This window comes from Nicrophorus vespilloides, unplaced genomic scaffold, assembly GCF_001412225.1.
Source record: "Nicrophorus vespilloides isolate i.1.1-1 unplaced genomic scaffold, Nicve_v1.0, whole genome shotgun sequence".
In the NCBI taxonomy this organism is placed as follows: Eukaryota; Metazoa; Arthropoda; class Insecta; order Coleoptera; family Silphidae; genus Nicrophorus; species Nicrophorus vespilloides.
In genome coordinates, this window is record NW_017095559.1 from 261,700 (window position 1) to 280,501 (window position 18,802).

General features: G+C 32.5%; 1 protein-coding gene across 1 annotated transcript in view; it reads left to right on the forward strand.

The window, feature by feature from the left end:
* Window positions 1-14,683, forward strand: part of LOC108556627 — a 91,102-nt gene extending 76,419 nt beyond the window's left edge. The window contains exons 2-10 of the mRNA XM_017912812.1: window positions 11,354-11,495; window positions 12,134-12,201; window positions 12,260-12,520; window positions 12,609-13,164; window positions 13,234-13,376; window positions 13,440-13,547; window positions 13,702-13,833; window positions 13,944-14,237; window positions 14,305-14,683. Coding sequence (XP_017768301.1) covers window positions 11,354-11,495; window positions 12,134-12,201; window positions 12,260-12,520; window positions 12,609-13,164; window positions 13,234-13,376; window positions 13,440-13,547; window positions 13,702-13,833; window positions 13,944-14,237; window positions 14,305-14,408 — 1,808 coding nt within the window. The 3' untranslated portion in view covers window positions 14,409-14,683. The remainder of the gene's footprint in view (window positions 1-11,353; window positions 11,496-12,133; window positions 12,202-12,259; window positions 12,521-12,608; window positions 13,165-13,233; window positions 13,377-13,439; window positions 13,548-13,701; window positions 13,834-13,943; window positions 14,238-14,304) is intronic.
* The last annotated feature ends 4,119 nt before the right edge of the window (window positions 14,684-18,802 follow it).

Below are 18,802 nucleotides of genomic sequence, written 5' to 3' on the forward strand. Positions count from 1 at the left end.
TGAATTATATTAGAAAATTATGTAATTTTTACTTATCAAAAAGGAACTACCAAAATATAAAGAGAGACTCGATTCAAGATTTTTCTCTTGAATTCAATTCTGTTTAATATTTTTGTTTCTTTGAAATTCGCACATATTTTTAAATTAAAACCAAATAAAACTTAACTAGTTTTTCAAAATTGTTGAATTATATTAGAAAATTATGTAATTTTTACTTATCAAAAAGGAACTACCAAAATATAAAGAGAGACTCAATTCAAGATTTTTCTCTTGAATTCAATTCTGTTTGAAATTTTTGTTTCTTTGAAATTTATACATATTTTTAAATTAAAACCAAATAAAACTAGTTATCAAAATTGTTGAATTATATTAGAAAATTATCTAATTTTTAGTTATCAAAAAGGAAATACCAAAATATACAGAGAGACTCGATTCAAGATTTTTCTCTTGAATTCAATTTGAAATTTTTGTTTCTTTGAAATTCATACATTTTTTTTTATTTAGTGCACTTTCAAACTAAAATTAAATAAAGTTTAACTAGTTTCTCAAAAAGGTTGCATTATATTAGAAAATTACGTAATTTTCACACGATTTACTTAGTTATTTATTTTGTTAATAATTACATTGAATGAAACTTTTGAAATCACATGATAATCAAATAGTTCATAATAAAAATGAATAAATGAATAAAACTTATATCTATTTTTTTTCTTTTTTAGGTAAAAATAACGTTATTTTCTAATTCGAAAAATTATAAAAATATAAAGACTTAGTTTTTAACTGAAATTTCTTCAATCACGTGATTTTATCTTCATTTTAATTAGATATTAAACTATGTTTAACTAAACTAACAAATGTAGATTAAAACATGTTAAAAATTATATCTAGTCACGAATTTATCGGATACACAAACTGGAACATAAAGTAAATACGAGAATACAAACAATTTCAATACAGTCAACAAAACAACATATATACAAAAAAAAAACTATTAATTCTTTCGATTTGCAATAATAATAAGTGGTAATGTATAAATCAAGTCAGCTGCGGGCGGGTTTTCCGCATGCACGGACGCATAATTTATTTATGTTTATTCAATGTGTATCAATAAACGTTGAATAAATACAACATATTCAAATGCGAGCGTGTTTTATGTTCCAAAAAGCCATTTCGGACGCGACCGGATGGCCGTAATCCAAGATTAAAATGAATCATTTTGATATTGGACGTGTACACGAAAAATTTTGTTTTTCTATAAATAAATGAAAAAAAAAATACAAAATATAAATAAATAAATTTACGAGTTTTATTTGGTTTTAATTTCATTATTAATTGATTCCATCTGCATATATCAATGTACGTATCAACAGAGCCGTGTTTACATGCAAACTCAATTCGAATTTTTGCCATATTCAAAATAGAGATTTTTAATAGAAAACAAATTGAATTCATAGTAAAAAGTTAATTTGTTGCTGTTTCAATATTTTTTTTTATAGGTTAACTAATAATTAACTATACTTTCTTAAGCTACTTAAGTCTAATTAGGATAATAAACAGAATGTTAATAAAAATATTAATGATTTTAATAACATTTTACTTTTGATTCTATTTTTTTATGTTTCGTTTTTTATGTAATTTTTCGTAGTTACATTAATATGTAGGACCGCACTAAGAAATTTGGCGTAAATTCGCCCTTCTTCAACAGAAAATACAAGGGAAAGGGCGCTCGTTAAGAATAATGCACCCTCTTCAAAAAGCAAAATTGTGGCCTCAAGGCTATAACCGATTTAGCGCTGTGGTTAGTCTTATAAATAAAATGTTCATTTTTTATTGATTTGAGTAGATTTTGTTTTTTTTAACTTTTTTTATTCGTGCGAACTTGCTGTGAATACGTCTGCACGAGGGAGGCGTTTTGAAAGCTTCCAAATTAGGAATTACGGCAGTTTGTCTTCGTATTAATACTTTCCTTTGCCTTCGCTTTTTCATATTCTATTTCATACTTTGTAGTTGAAAAGCCCTCTCTCGCAGTTGCAGCGCGCACACATACACTCCGGCACATTCATATACAAATACAGAGACGTGCGCGCATACACACAGAGACGCACACATACACCCTACACCCCAAACCGCATTAGCGCAATTAGCCGTGATTGTAGCGGTCTTGTCTAAATTACACCATTGCTACCCTAAGTTAATTATAATATCATAGCGGGCGCCGCAACCCTCGCGCTCCGTCTCGCTCGCACCAATTTGCAACCCTTTTGTTCTGGAAAATCTCTCCGGCATATGTTTTTACGTGCACGACATCCACCCCCCTATTTATTCTATTTTGTTTTCACTGCTTCTTTCTCAGTCTACAGACAACCTAGGAAAAATATTTCCTAAAAATGTTTTTGCAGTTGTTTTTCAGTTGGCAACAAAAATTTATATATTATCGTATTAATTTAGAAATTTAATCAATAATTGTTTGAGAATATAAAATTTACCAACAAAAAAACGACAAATTTCCTAAAACTTCGAACAAATAAATAATTTAACATATGATGGATTTGAAATATTTTAGAAAAGTCTCAGCTTCAATTATGAAAAACTAGTCTACTTCTTCAAATAAGTAATTTTAAATTTGATGTAAATTTCAAGTAAATTTGTTTAAATTTTTATGTTTTAAATAATAAATATTTAAAAAAAAGACTGTTCTACTATCATCAGTTTAGTTGGTACACCTAGCACAGGGGTTGGTGAACCTGGATAATTTACCCTGAATGGGGTAAAAGTGAATTCTTAAGGTATTCAGCAATTAAAATTCATGAAAAATATAAGAATTCACTCTGTGGTAATAATTTTTGTATCTATATTCAATATTAGATTTCACATCCATCATACTGGGGTAATTTCGGCATAAATTAATAGATTTTGGGGTAATAAGTAAAAAAAAAATGTTACCATATTTTTCTATATTTTCTCTTTTATTGCTGTTTCATTCGAGTGCAATTCACAATTATTGCCACCTCCGGCGACGGCGAAGACTTTTATTGTGGCGCAAGGAGGGCGGCCATAAAATGACCAATAAATGCGGCACGCATCGATTTCTACTTTGGAAAAAAAAATTGCTTGCGCTTCCACCGCCCCGCAGTAGTTAAAAAGGAAAACTTACATAACGCGGTGAAATCTCCATGCACCGAATAATTAACAACCGTCCTTTTTACTATGGTCTTCATTGGATTATCAATGTATAAAGCGAAGCCTATCGAAAATCACCAGGGATTTATTGAATTTTCTTTATATATTCGCATTTTTGATGTCAGTTCGCAAAGTTACATTGAATACATATACAGTATTCTTTGAATTTAAATTATAATATTTTTGATATTATCCTGTGGAAAAGATAGGGCGGATATATCCGCCGCACGCAGCATAGTGCTAAGTTTTAGCTCAATTTACTTTTTATCAAATGAATTATGACAACAATAGTTAATATTATGATTCAAGAATAATTATATGGTATAAATGTAACTGAAAATCTGAACAAACTTTATTTTATTCAGAACAAATCTATATGGTTTGTAATACCGTTTGACATTATAGTGGATGAACCGAGTAATCGTTGGATCTTCTTTGAATATTAACTGATATCAATGATAAATCTAATCTGGAGAAGGCTAAAAGTGAGCCACTGATCCACTCCTATCCTCAAAGGACAATTGCAGAGGAGAAAGGATAACTACAAAGATACAAGAAGCGAGAGTCCTCCTCGCGCGTCAAGGACCCTTATTTTTCACTGTGTGTATTTTTCCGAGGAGCAGAGCAAAAGTCCCCCGCCTTCTCTTTCGTTATATCTATATACGTATACATTTCCTCTCTCTCTCACTCCTCTTCCCTAGACGAGCTTCCCTTTAATAAAGTCTTTACTTTATAAGCTCTTAACTGCAGGCTGCTGGAGATGGAGGCCACGGCAGGAACGGTGCAGAGCCTGCGAATTGAAACGTTAATTTCTTTTTCTCGTTCGGGCTCGTATCTTCCCTCCACTCTACCTCATCGTTTTTTTTTACTCTCTCTCCTTTAAAGGCGGAGGCGCCGGTGTCTCCCACATAACCGACAGGAACCGGAAGTCGGAAGGAGAAGGACGAGAGAAAAAAAGAATGTTATTTACTTTTCATTATTACATTAATTAAAGCAAACCGTGTTTAGTGGGTCAGCGCATACGAACGAATGTTGAATAAATATTAATTAAAATTCATACCGGATTGTTTGTTTCTCGGAACTCGGATACTCTATTCCATGGAATTGGGATGTGGATGTGTGTAGTAGTATATATTCCATGTTAATGAAAAGAGAAATAGAGAGAGAGAGTCAGATATATTTATATAGAGATGTGCAGAGAGAGAGAGAGAGATTGTAGTATAGTTAGCGATGATCATTCATCCGCTAATTATTTAGCAAATACGTGTACAGAGACTATAATTTTCCCCGACAAAACTCAGTGTGATGCTAATTACGGAAGACCCAGTCAATGCATGTTTCCATCCGGACATTGATTATCTGATCAATTCGTAATTACAGACTACCCCAGCATTTCGATAATAAACGTTTATAAAATATATTCGCATGTACGTACGTATTACCGCATTCTCCACACGCCCAGCAAATATTTTGATTTATGCATTCGCAATTAAATTAAAACCACTTTCATTTTTTTTTGTGTGTGTGTTATTGCAAATCGGATTTTCATTAATCGCAACTTAAACCGACTCCGCCGGAAAAAGCATTGGTTCGTAATCAACACTCCGCAGCTTATTATTAATCCTGTTGCTAACAAAATAATTCATTATATTTGTTCAATCAACAACTGCCAATTCCAAAATAATGTTTTCATTTCAATTATCTATTTCCAGTTTACTTTCATTGTAAATTATAACTAGTGGTGGGAAAAGCCGTAGCAAGGAAATCTTTCGTTTGGGGCTAAATATATAATTTGCGCCCCTACGCTTCATGCGCCTGTGGCCGTCGCCCCTATCTTTACTACGGCTCTGGATGGAAATAATGTTTTATTAGTATATATCTAATTATAAATATTTTTTAACAAATACACTTGCTAATTCTTACCTAAAGTAATGTTAAGTGTAAGTTAACTTATATAATTTAATTTCTTGACTAATCCACTCAATCAATGCAATTGACTCCAATATATTACATCATAATATAATTGATGCAATCATTTTAATATGATTTGGCGTAGCAGATGTGCCACCACTATATCGTAGTAGTCTATTAATATATGTCACATTACGTAATGACGATGGTGACATATTGTGGCGATAATAACATTTATTATAAAAAAAACTTACCTCAAATAATCCAATGCAATGTGAAAGCTTTTACAGCTATCAAATCTTCAAGTAATAATATTATATTGGCTTCAGATAAAAATCCAGTAGTTTCATCATATCATCAAAAATCAAGAATAGAAGTAACCTAAAATAAATCAATACTTTTATTTTGCAAATTAGCTTAAATTAATTACTTACGATTTATTGTTTTACTTATCAACGGAGTTTTCTAAATTTTTATTCGATTTTCTTATTGTTATTCAAACTGATTATTTTCGTTACTTTTGTTTCATTAGTGACATAACATAACAAACAATTCACGTAATACCAATTGTATTATTAATAATTAAAATACTGAAGTTGTTAATATGGTTGCCGATGCATTCAGGAATTTATTAAACGATTTAATGGAATTAATTCTATTTTGTTTTATAAATTCATTAATTAAATTTTATTTTAATTAAATAAATTGTTTAATTAAATCAGATTTTTTTTAATATAATTTTAATTAAATTTTTTACTACTTTGTAATAATTTATTATAACAAATTTAAAAAAATCTGAAATTGATTTTGTAGCTAAGTTAGAGTTAAGAGTAGTTAAGATAGAGAATAATTTCTTATTCATTTCGTTTCTATATACTGATTCAGTTTTAATGGATTTTCTTTATTTTTCTTCTTAAGAAGGAGACATAATGAAATCTCTTGTTTTCCCACAGATTAAAATGCTGATGTCGTTTCAAGTTTAATGCAACAATTGAAACCAAAACGAAGACGAAATGAAAAAGAAAAGAAAAAACCTATACACGGGTCTAAAATAAATTTCTCGCAAAGTGTTTTTTAATTCGCGTCCCGCGCCGGTACAGAAATTACATTCCGCTTGTTTCTTTTTCCCCCTTACTTCTTCTTCCCATCGTTCCGTATGAATAGCGGAGACTTAACGTCTCCCCCGGGGAGAAAGCGGATTACGCAACAGAAATTCAGTGCCGTAAGGGCAAATTAATTTCGGAAGCAAATTAGAGTAAGACGAAAAGAAAAAAAAAGTGGATGTTAAATGGCACCTATGGCATGAAGTAAAAAAAAAGAGAGAGAAGAGGAAGGCAGATGTTCAAAAGGAATATTAAATTTGATGTTGGGTGTAGAGAGAGTGAGGGTTTTTAGAATTTGGGGGAGGAAGAGATTCCATTTTGCTCCATCCTCCGCCGATATAATCCTTTGTAATGCAGAGCCCAGACGTACCGTCATCATATATTTATAGGAACACAAGAGATTCGCTAATTTCGCTGCTTCTGCTGTTACCGCCGCCCTCACGAAAAATTGGAGGATTCGATAAAAGCTCGCTCTTGCGCTTAGTTAAAACATCGCCGCCGCCGCCGCCGCCTCTCCTATTTAGTATTGCAATAATAATAAGTCTTTTGTATCTTTTGTGCTTGAGAGAGAAAAGGGGAGGTGTTGGGTCCTATTAATTTATGCACGTTCCGTTTGGGGGGAGGCGGATGGGGCGCGCCTGTACGTGCGACGGCGGCAGCCAGAATCAGTAGTCTGAGCGTACAATCCAGCAGTAATAAGTGGATCCTTGTTATCGTAGTTATAAACATAATATAATAATCAGATTTAATCAAGTTTGGATTGAGTCGAGTGAATTACTATGACAACCGGGGATCTGGGGCACACGGCACCAAAACCCCTTTCCATCCTTTCACAACCAAAGCCCCCCCCCACCCAACCACCCTCGTGCGCTCGCAACAAACCACCTTATCATGTACACACACAATGTATTTTCAAAGGACGACGTCGCGGCGCACTAATACCAACCCCTTCGAGCGAATTAAACTACCCCCCAAATACGTAATGCTCACTCTTTCCTAACTCCCCCAACCACCATTTCGTCATCTCTTTCGCAGATCAACGGCAACTGTTAGAGCGGCAGAGAAATATCGAAAATCGGGAGACGATTAGGTTTTGAGGACAAACAAGAAAACTCCCTGTTTGTTTATTTATTTATTTATATTTTTTTACTCCATCTCTCTCGCTCCCCTTTTTTTGCAGTCTACTGTTTTAATCCGCTCTTTGTAAATTCTTCCATCCGCTTAAACCCCGGCGCCAGGAGGGTGGTGTTGGTGGAAAGGGGTTTTTGGGGGACGGCGGAGCCGAAGAAAAACAACAGCAGCAACAAGACGGCTTATTTTACTAAACTCGGTGCGATATCGTCCCGTTTTATTTGCCCCAAAAACACACGATTTAACCGAACCTGATTCCACCCTCCCCCACAAATACAAGCAATTCAATCCTTTTTTTTTTCTTCGGTTCATTTGAAACGAACCCCTTTTACTTCGACGATTCTCAAACGCTAAATCTCTCGCTTTCCACTTCACAAATGATTCTGGATATTTTCACAACAGTTAAGACATTAAAAAAACAAGAAATATTACAACTTCAATTCAATAATTTAATTATTATCATTAGAACTAGTTAATACTTTTTACAGTTTGTTTTAAACCAAATTAAAATGCTAAATATTTTGATTTAAAATTTACAAAATATCCAGATTTACAACAAATAATTAAAAAAATTACATTATAATGAAAGAATTAGTAATTATTTCTTGAAAAGAAATTGATTGTAAATATTATTATTATAAGTATAACTAATTTAATTAATCACGTAGAGAAAAATATATATTTGATGTATTTATAACGTTTGAAGATATTTTATATTCAATAATTTAATTATTACCATTAGAACTAGTTAATACTGTTTACAGTTTGTTTTAAACCAAATTAAAATGCTAAATATTTTGATTTAAAATTTACAAAATATCCAGATTTACAACAAATAATTAAAAAAATTCATTATAATGAAATAAGAAGTATAACTAATTTAATGAATCACATAAAGAAAAAATATATATTTGATGTATTTATAACGTTTGAAGTTATTTAATTTGATTGAGATTTAGTGTAAAATAACTTAAAGTAATACCGATTAAAGAAACCTTACTGCTAAACAGGCTTTAAAGGTATTCCACATATCATATTTCAATTTACAATTAATAAGCGATAAACGTTAAATGCGATTTGACCGAAGCCATACATCTTCCACATTATTCACATGAAATCAATAAAAATTACTTTACTACACGAAAACCAAATTTATATTTTATGTTTATTTCGATTCAACAACAAAAATTAATATATTTAAAGTCTATGATTTATTTTCAATGTTTTTTTTTGTTAGTTTTGACAAATTATTACACGAAAACTGTGATTACCACAAAAACAGAAATTAATTTCGTTCCGATTTACGGTTACGTTCCAAGTAAATGTTTATCGTTCCAGATTCGGTTTTGGTTCGTCCAAAAAATTTCGGTTCAGTTCTGATTCGGTTCCGGTTCAGTTCTTTAATTTCATTTAAAATCGAAAAAAAGCAATTTAAATTGGTTAGTTAAAATTTAAAATCTAGTACAATATCAAATTTTGATTTAATTTTATTTACCTTACTATTGATTTCATTTATAAAATTGCTGTTTCTTCAGACATGATTACAGTAATCACTTTCATTTCAGTTTCTTCTAATGTTAGTTGCGCAAGACTTGTGCTTGCCCTTTCTTCTTCAAATTTTCTCTTTTTAGCCGGTGGTTGATTGGTGGTGATTGAACATTTATTTATATTGATGATTAAGCGTTCCCACGGAATTCCCCTATTCCTTGATGGTTTTGTATATTATGTATTTGTTTATTTGAAAAAAATAATTCGTAGTATTCAAAGAGCATACATGAAATAAAGCGATTATGAATTAATTTAATGAAAACAAAATATTAACTGAAATGTTTACGGTTTTTGGTTCGGTTCCGGTTCGACTCTCAGGTTTTAATATATAATCTATTTATATTAGTTTTCTAGTAATTAAATAAAATGTGAAGATACTGCTTATTTGAAAATTATTCAAATATCCTTACTTTTGTCTTTAATACTGATAGTAAGTATTTAATCTAACTTTACTATTAGTTTTACAATAATTAAATAAAGTTAAAGCTTATTTTTAATACGACAAAATATTACAGCAAATTTATATATTTTGGATGAATTAATTCTATTTTTCTATAGATTTTTTATAGTAAGATGAAAATGGATCATATTACACAAGTGCATCTAATATAGTTTTTTTTTCATCGATTCAAAGAAAATTGTCTTAGCAGAAGTGAAGGCAATATGAAGCAGCAGTTGAGATGTCGCAGGGTACTCCAATTGCAGAAGAAAATTGCAATAAAACCGTACAAAGCACGAAGATGCAGACTGTAAAAAGCGACGCGCCGGAATTGGATTGAAAAGACACGCCATGCCGGTGCGCGCTACAAAGCGAAGACCGATTGATCCAATACCATCCGGCATCGAAATGCAACAACGTTAAAAGTGTTATTCTAATAACTAGAAGAAGAAAAAAAAATTACAAATTTTGTTTACCAACGAAATCATTCAAGTTTTTCTTTTCTTGTTGTTTTATGCGCGAAATTAATTTGCTTTTAAAGCATCAATTCGTGTAACGTAAGCCGGGACGGATTTCAAGCTTTATTATACCGGGGTGGAAGGGAGGTAAAATGCGTGGGAGGTGGAACAGAAAAGGGTGGATGATGATGTTGATGATGATGAACAATGAAAAAAAAAAGGAGAATTAAAAAATAAAATAAAGCAGGAAGTTAGTGCAACACAGAGGGCTTCCGCTCTATCGGATTAATTACGATCGATTATTAATTCATCCGTTTGTAAATTATCGCAGGAATATTAAAACGCGTGGGGGGAGGGTGGTTTGTTGCAGACGCAAGCGCGTATCATCATCGTCCGGCCTTTCCCCAATTATTTCCTGTCTATAGCGTTTCCTATAGTTGTTTTCGCTACTTTTTATCGGATTGTTCCTGCATCCTCTTTTTTTATTTTGCAACCCCCCATTCTGCACATGCACATATATCCCCTTGTATTCTCGTTTTAGTCCGTCCGGTTTTTTTTTCTTTTTTTTTGTAAATTTCGTTTTTATTTTTCGGTTGTGTCAGAGGGAAAGGGTCAGAGGCAGTATGCAATAATGGAAATTGGCGATGCCGAGTGCGAAACGGTAGAAGCGACGGAGCAAAGGGAAAACCACACCACTGATTTTCTAATTAGATCAAATGATACAAATGGAAACTATGCGGGGTGGTTTCTGTATCCTACTACTACTACGATCCTCATTCATTCTCTCTCTCTCTGCCCTTTGCATATATCTTCCTCTCCCTTTTCAACGCACGCACATGCAAACACTCTCTTAGTCTCCGGTGGAACGCAAATAGGGGTTTCATCCATCCAAACCACCCCCCATTTGCAGCCTTCGGACATATTTTACCGATTGCGCTGTCCCTTTGACACACGAAACTTCCGACGTTTAACACCTGACACAAGCGTTCTGGATCTCAATTATTATTCTGACCCCGCACATCCACACCTCTTCTGCAGACGCACTCTCTGCACATACGGCATTATTACACTGCAGCGCGATCTCCACTCGAACAACTTTGATGATTATAAGTTTCGAATACAAAAGAAAAACCTATCTCTCGCATATCGTTATAAATACCGTAACGCGAATTTCACTTTACATTTGCGACAACAAATTTATTTGTTAATTAACGCATCCCTTGGACACCTGAAAGTTCGAAATCCCAATGGTCGCAAACCGAAAACACAGGATTTGTTGACAAAACAAGTTTTAATCATCATTTGCACAGTTTCATGAATATACCATTTTTTTAACAGGTTTGATCCTCTGAATTGGTTTAAATAATAATGGTTCTCGAAATGACAGCTGTCAGCTTGTGTCAAAGTGAACAAAGTTACGTTACAATTCAAGCTTATTGAATATAATAAGTATTTTACAATTTTTTTTTTTCAATTGTGCAATTTTACTAAAATAAGTTTGTCATGAAAAGGAACTTTATTAATATATTGTTGAGAATTTATTTTTAATACTAATTTCTTCTTGTCCTTGTAATCTGTTATAGGTGGTTGCGAATTCCCGAAGCAATGGGCCGGCTGGTGGTTCCAATCCGGAGTACCTCAACCTTTGCCCATCAACTCGACGTACATCGAGACGAAGGGCGAATGCTACGAGGAGCAAGGAGACAAATATTTGGTCTACGACAGGTAAAAACAAAAATTTCTTTTATTCGATTGAAACAGTTTTAGAATCCTAAATTAGTTAGGTTCCTCGTTGTGTCTACAAATTGTTATCGCTTGAGCTTAATTAATAATTAATCTAATCGAATTTCATTTAAGTAAACAATCGCCACCTAATCTTACCTAATGTAAACTAATATCGCTGCGGCTTAATCTCAATCCGATTTGGGATTAATTGAAAATCAATGCGATTTAATTTAAATCACGATGCGAATGAGAGGGGGCTGTGGAGAGTAGGATGGACCATTAATTCTATGATTTCGATCGAAATCACGACTAATTATCGTCGATAATCGCAGTTAATATTTACTAATTATTGTTGTTTGTTTTATGTAAAATTTGCTATGTAAAAATTGTATCTTAATTTTCTATAAAAAGTCCAGGAAAGAGGAATTACAACAATCTAATCAGCAAATTCATTAAATTTTTTTACAAATTTAACTCCTAAAAACTTTTATTTTAGTTTATAACTTCAGGAATTTCTGTTCCTTCAAAGAGTTAAATAATTCTCATTAGTTACAATTTCATGTTCAATTATGGTGTATACATTAATTGAAAGGTTTTCAATAAAACTGATGAAATTGGTGTTATTTGGTATTTTTTAGGGCGGACAATTGCTACAGATGCATGGCGATTCACGTGAAGCACTCGAGCGTTCTGCAATATAAAGAGAGTGAGTGCAAGAAACGAAATGATCAGAGGTTTCAATAACTAATTGCGTTCGTTTGCAGCGTTTTGCGAGAGCAAAGCTTCTTTGCAGGAGATCTGCTACGGGATAACAGGAGACGCATCTTTGTACAGCATGTTTCGAAAGTCACCGGAAGCGAAGCCCGTTCCGTGTCCATTCAAGAGTGCTCCTTTTACCTTCTCCTACAATAGGGGATCAGGTGATTGCAAAGATCCACCGAGCAAGGCGGAAAGCTGCACCGACGATTCCCGTCTGGTCCTCAAGTATCAGGCTTGTTTGGATGATCCATCCACGGAAACCCATGGTGAGTAAAAGAAAATAAAAGAGAACACGAAATGAATGGAACGGTGTTTGTTGTATCGAGAAAATGTAATAAATTCGTTTCGTTCCAGTCGAGGAATTAGTGTGTTTGGCCACGTGGAAGGAAGGCTCCACGCGTTATTTGATCGGAAAGATATCGCAGGGGAATCGGAGGGCCCTCACCTCCGACGAGGATCAATACCGATGCTTCATTTACCTGAAGAGCACCGATAAAGGAAAGGTGGTCTACCACATCGCCCAGTCCGGCGATGCCAGCTGCAACGGTCTGCAGAGCGTCCACGAGGGCAGCAGGACGATGAAGTTCACCGCCGTCGATAACCATCATAACAGATGCAAATTCCCCACCTGGATCACCGATCATCACACCTGGCTCAGTCTGGATCACAAGAAGACCTACAAATTCTCGCAGAGAAACGCCACTCTGAAAATCCTCGACGAGGAGCCGAAACTCGGCAGGAACAGTCAGCAGACTCAGCAGCCGCAGCAACATTTCGCCTTCCAAGAGTTCGGATTCGTGTCTCAAGATCAGCACCGGCAGAACTCCGAGATGAGGGTGATCTGTCACGCGATTTTGGAGTCTAAGGAGCAGAAGAAGGTGCAGATCGTGGCGCACATCACCGCAGGATGGTACGTTGTTTCGCAAATCGATGCTCCCTTTTCGAATCGCTCAGTAAATATTTGATGTTTCAATTACAGCGATAGCGGATATGTCTGCATGGTTTTCTACAAGCGCGACTCTCACGTGATCGAGATTCAGCAATCTGAAGATTACCACGATAATCCCGACGATGCGTGCAACTCCTTCGATCCAACAACAACGCCGTTCACCACTTTGATAAGTAAGTTTATTACTTCGAGAGTTACATTCTTCAACTTCGTACTAATTCCTTCTTTACATTCAGCTACGACTCTGCACCCTAAGAAATGCCCGAACGTAGGCAGATTCACGCTCCTCGAGAACTTACCGATGACTGGAGAAAGACGCAAACGTAGACAGCAACAAGAAACTGGTAAGTTTATCCATCTGACCAAAACATATCCATTAAGCTTAATTTGAAAATATCAGAATATTTAGTCTTCGAGATTGACAACTTTATTACTTTTGTTGCCTTGGAAACAATTGTAAAGCATGTTATTTTACTCATTTTTGTTTGTTTGTTGAAGGTTTGGAGAGTATGCCGAATGCGCCGATAGCCCCAGAATGTTTGACCCCGAAATACGAAGCCCTGTCCGTCGGATGCAATTCGAACGAGCTGATGGAATTCAAAACCGCCTGCCTGCAGCAGCCCACGAACGGTACGCCATCATTTCTATGATGAAACAATTAATCAAAACCGTTGCAACCGCCCATACAAATTTAACGTTATCCTTATTATTATTTATTTTTTGCTTCATTTCTGTTGCAGCCTTCACGTGTCACGGCTCCTGGCAGGACAATAACACGTTCTACGTGATCACGTCGCCGACGTCGCGCAAGAGCGCAGATACTCTGCGATATTGTTTCATCTATACGGTGACCCATCAGGACGGAGGAACTCCTTCAACGTCAGTCGCCGGAGTTCCGCAAGGATCTAAACCACCGACCGGCGGAGGACCTCCGATTCTCAGACTCTCGGCAATATCAGAGTCCTGTCACAGGCACATCTCGCCCGGAATAGACGGAGCTTGGGCCTTCAACTTTACAAGCAACGGAAAATTCGGTAAGTTCTACTAATATTCTTAGGTTTTTATGCAACAAATTCATTGTTTTCTTCTTCTAATGTTTAGAGTCTTGCGCCGAGGTGGAGACCGAAAGCGCCGCTTCGGCCCTTCTGCCCTCGTTCATCATCCTCGTGACGCTGTCTTGGATCACCGCGGTCATTTTAAGATGATGAAGATGGAACCAAATCTATACGCTTACTGAATATTAAGGGGATAAGACAACAACTGCAGCTGCTACAAAGGAAAACACCCGACAAAAGAAAACAACACATCTATATATATATAAAGAAAAAAATAAAGAGACTCATTGAAGAAGGATTAAAAAAAATACATAATACGCTAGTGCGAATTCCCTCGAGAAGAAAATTGCGAGTATAACAAAAATAATAATAATAATTTGTATAGAAGAGTATTAATCTCTCCACGAAAGCCCAAAAAAAAAAACTAATAAGGAACCTAATAATAATATTGTCGACCCTACCTAACACGCAATGCCCTTAAACCTAATTGTTATTAAATATTGTAATAATACGATACGTGTGAAATATGGGAAAAGATATTTATTCGAAAGGAAAGCGAAGAAAAAAAAAGAGGAAAGTGTGTCAAAGCGAATGTGCTTTTATAACTGTATTTCTTTTGATTTTCGATTGAGGTGGCTTCAGCTGTATCGCTTGATGTGTGATTTTTTCGGAGATGGACAAAAAAAAAAGAAACCTAATATCAAAAAAAAAAAGAAAATCCCCTTTAAGAAAATAAAAAAACAAACCCTCTCTCAGTCTCCGACAAACTCGGTGTTTATTCATTAAGCTTTAAGCCACTAACAAAAAAGAAAATAACCAGAAGGAAAGAAGGGACGTGTTCTTCATTTTGTACATATAGTGAAATGGGTTATATATATATTGTATTGTTTTCCCGGGAAAAGAAAAACAAAAGGAGCGGATTTCCCGTATTTCACCAAAGAAATAAGAAAAGAAAAAAAAACTTTAAGGCTCTAAAATGTTTGGTAAATATATAAAAAAAGAAAAAAAATTAAATTAAAAATGGATATAAATATATATATTATTATTATTATTATATATGAGGAAAAAAAAGAAGGTATATTATTATAGTCAATTTTTTAAGTCCAAAAAAAGAGTAATGAGAAAAAAAAAATCCAATTTTTGTATTTTTATTAAGAAAGAAAAAAGAATTAATTAAGAGACGCCGAGGTGATGATTTCGTTTCGTTGCTTTCGTCTTCGGTTGAGGTAAAATTGAGGCGTTTTTCTTGCAATAGAAATGAAAAAAGCATAGAAAGGACGGCATCTATTTTTACAGGGTTTTTTGTTTTTGTTGTTGTGGCGAATTGTTCGAATGTATACGAAAATCGAGAAACAATACACAAATGATTACAACAAGCGAATTAACAAGAAATAAAAAATAAATAGAATTCCCTCAAGCAAAGAACTAATTCTTTTTTTCAATATAAATATATATTTTTTTGCATTTAATTACGTAATATGTATATTTGTTGATTATTTTTAATTTTTCTCCTCCTTATTTTTTTTCTTCTTTTTTTTTTTTAAATATGTGGATCGACCCTGTATATATATATAATATAATAATATTCTGAATATTGGATAGCCTTTTTCAATGTTTTCTGTACAGAGCTTTTGGGTGGAAACTATTTTACAGTTGATGTGTCACACTTTCAGTTAAAATTTTATTAGTTTTTTTTATTAAATAATTATTTAAATATATATAATGTGTATTATATATGTGTACATAATTAAATGAATTCCCGTATATATCAATATACTTTATTTTTCTTTGATTGTGAAGAAAACTAAATATTTTGGAAGCTTCGTCGTGCGGACAACGAACAGTTTTTTGGTTCCTTTATCGGTGGAAGAACAGGGATAGACGAGTAATTGAGAAAAAAGACAAAAAAAAATACGTGGAAATACCAAAAAAAAAACAGGAAATGATAAGGGATGAGAACGGGACGGAATGTTGAACATCACAAGATTGTTGTACGTAAAACAGTTTTAACTCAACAATGCTTTTTCAATTATTAATCAATCAATTACTATTTACTTTATTTTGTTCTCATTTAGTTTAAATAAGATATCTCAACCCTTTTGTTATTTAATTTTGTAAAGAGATGAAAGAAAACAGAAAGAAAACGAGAAGAACTTTGTAAATAAAATATCGTGTATTATTATTATTATAATTATTTTTTTTGATATAATATAAATTATGCCATCATTTAAAAAAAAAACAAAAAAAACACAGCTGTAACCTTTTGAGTGTTTTAATTTATCTCGATTTATTATCTATATTTTTCATTTATTTTCTTTCTTTGTTTTTATTATTGTTGTTTGTTTTGATTTGAAAGAGAGAAGAACTAGAGAAATTAAGATTAACTTAAAAATGATAAATAAATATTTAAAGTGAATAAAAAAAAAGTAACATTGTATAAAAACTGTGATGATGAAGTGCAAAGAATGAAGAAGTTGGGCGGATGAAGGAATTTTTCGTAATAGGCGTCTATAATAGGGAAAATGAAAGATAAAAAAAATGAGAAGGGAAAAGAGCAGATGAGTAAGATGAAAGAAATTTGAAAATAATAACAAACAAAAGCCGGAGAAGGGAAAACAAAACAGCTGACGATGATTGTGGAATTGTCCTTTTTACATATAAACAAGAATTTTAGTGTTTATATATATATATATATGATATATGAAATAATAATCCTATTTATATTTTTTAATCGATTGAATCATCCTCCAGTTTGTTTTCCGATTTCTTCCCTTCCTATGTTCTATTTTGTTTTGTTTTGTTCTATTTTGTATTGAATCTTTTTTTATTTTTCTTTTGTTCTTTATTAAATTGTAAATCTTCGATTGATGATGACTCGATTCGTTTTCTTATTCTTGTGCTAAGACTTATTATCTTTTGTTTTCATTTTTATTTTTGAACATGTATGTTTCTAATGTAAATATTTTAAAATATATTTATAATGCAATTGAAAAATTGAGTGTTTACTTTTAATAAAATATATTAAATAACATATATTAAACATTTTTATTTTATTTCCCATTTCAATCTAAAAAAAAAAATAATTTCATAATTTCTTTATAGTAAATATTTTAATAATTGACATTAAAAAAAATATCAATAGTTATATTAGTTTGAATGCATTATTAAGAGGCATTTCCGTAAATAATAAAAAAAAATGGAAAATTGGTAAAAATGTTATCAAATTACATAAATTATATAAGAAAATACATTTTTCTTTTTAAATTCTCATGTTAATTCCTTATTGTATATAATTTAACAAAGACAAACAGAATTGTAATGTTTATTTTGTGAGATTCTGTTAATAAATTTGGATATACATTACATCATAGTTTTTAAACTACTAAAAAAAATATTAATTAAATGTTCTTTTGTATCCATTTTATGAAATTACGTATTTATTCTAAATTAGTATAGTTTATAAGATTTCCAAATTCTTGTTTTTATAAATTAAAATCATTATATAACAAATTGATGTTTAAAGTACGTAAGCTATGTAAAGAAAAAAGAAACTATGAATGGTTTTACTAAAATGTACACTAGAGAAACTTTGGTTGCCTATAGTGTCTCTCAAGAAACTCCACTTTTTTCGATTATTTCTTTGTATGATCTGATACAAATTGGCTAATTATAACATATTAAACTATTTGACGATAAATTAATGTAAATACGTCTGGATTATCAATTTTGAAGAAATATAAAGAAATATAATATAATTACAAATCTTCACTAACATAAACCCGGCGCATCCACCAAATATAACAAATCATAATTAATTGGTAGATCTAACGAAAATATGATTTTGAACTACTTAACATGAAGTTACGTGAAGTTAACATGAAATTTGCTCGAGTAACAAATTACAATTAATACTAAAATATTATGAATGAAAATTGGAAGAATTGTTGTTTTTTTCGTTGATGTTACATTTAATGTTGATTAAAATTGATTACTAAAGTATTAGGAACGGAAAAAAAGAGGAAAAAAAAGTTGATTTGTTTTAAATTTTCGATATATTTATTTTTTGTTTTATTTTCAAAGATCGTCTATATTCTAAACATATATGTACACACATTGAACATGTTAGAGAACAACATTTACTCAAGTTTACACGAAACATACAATTTCTATATGGGATATCCAGAAACAAAAGAAATAATAATAAAAAAAACGCATTACCTGTTTTTTTTATATAGCTTGATTACATGTGCATACACAAAGTAAGTAGTCATAACATTAAAAAAAAGGAACGACGACAAAACGTAACGATCCTAGAAAAGAACAAAGAAAAACCAACAACTGTAAAATCAAAATAGTCCAGAGAAAGCCCTAAACTAAATCACATCGAATGCTATAGGAATACAGAGATCCTATGACACGAAAAAACGAGGAACATAAACGTTTATCATTATAAATCGTTACTTATATTTTGTATTTTTTCTCTCTAAACATCCAGTGAACTAAAGAGCGGAATCCAAATGTCTTCTTCATCTTCATCAACGTGT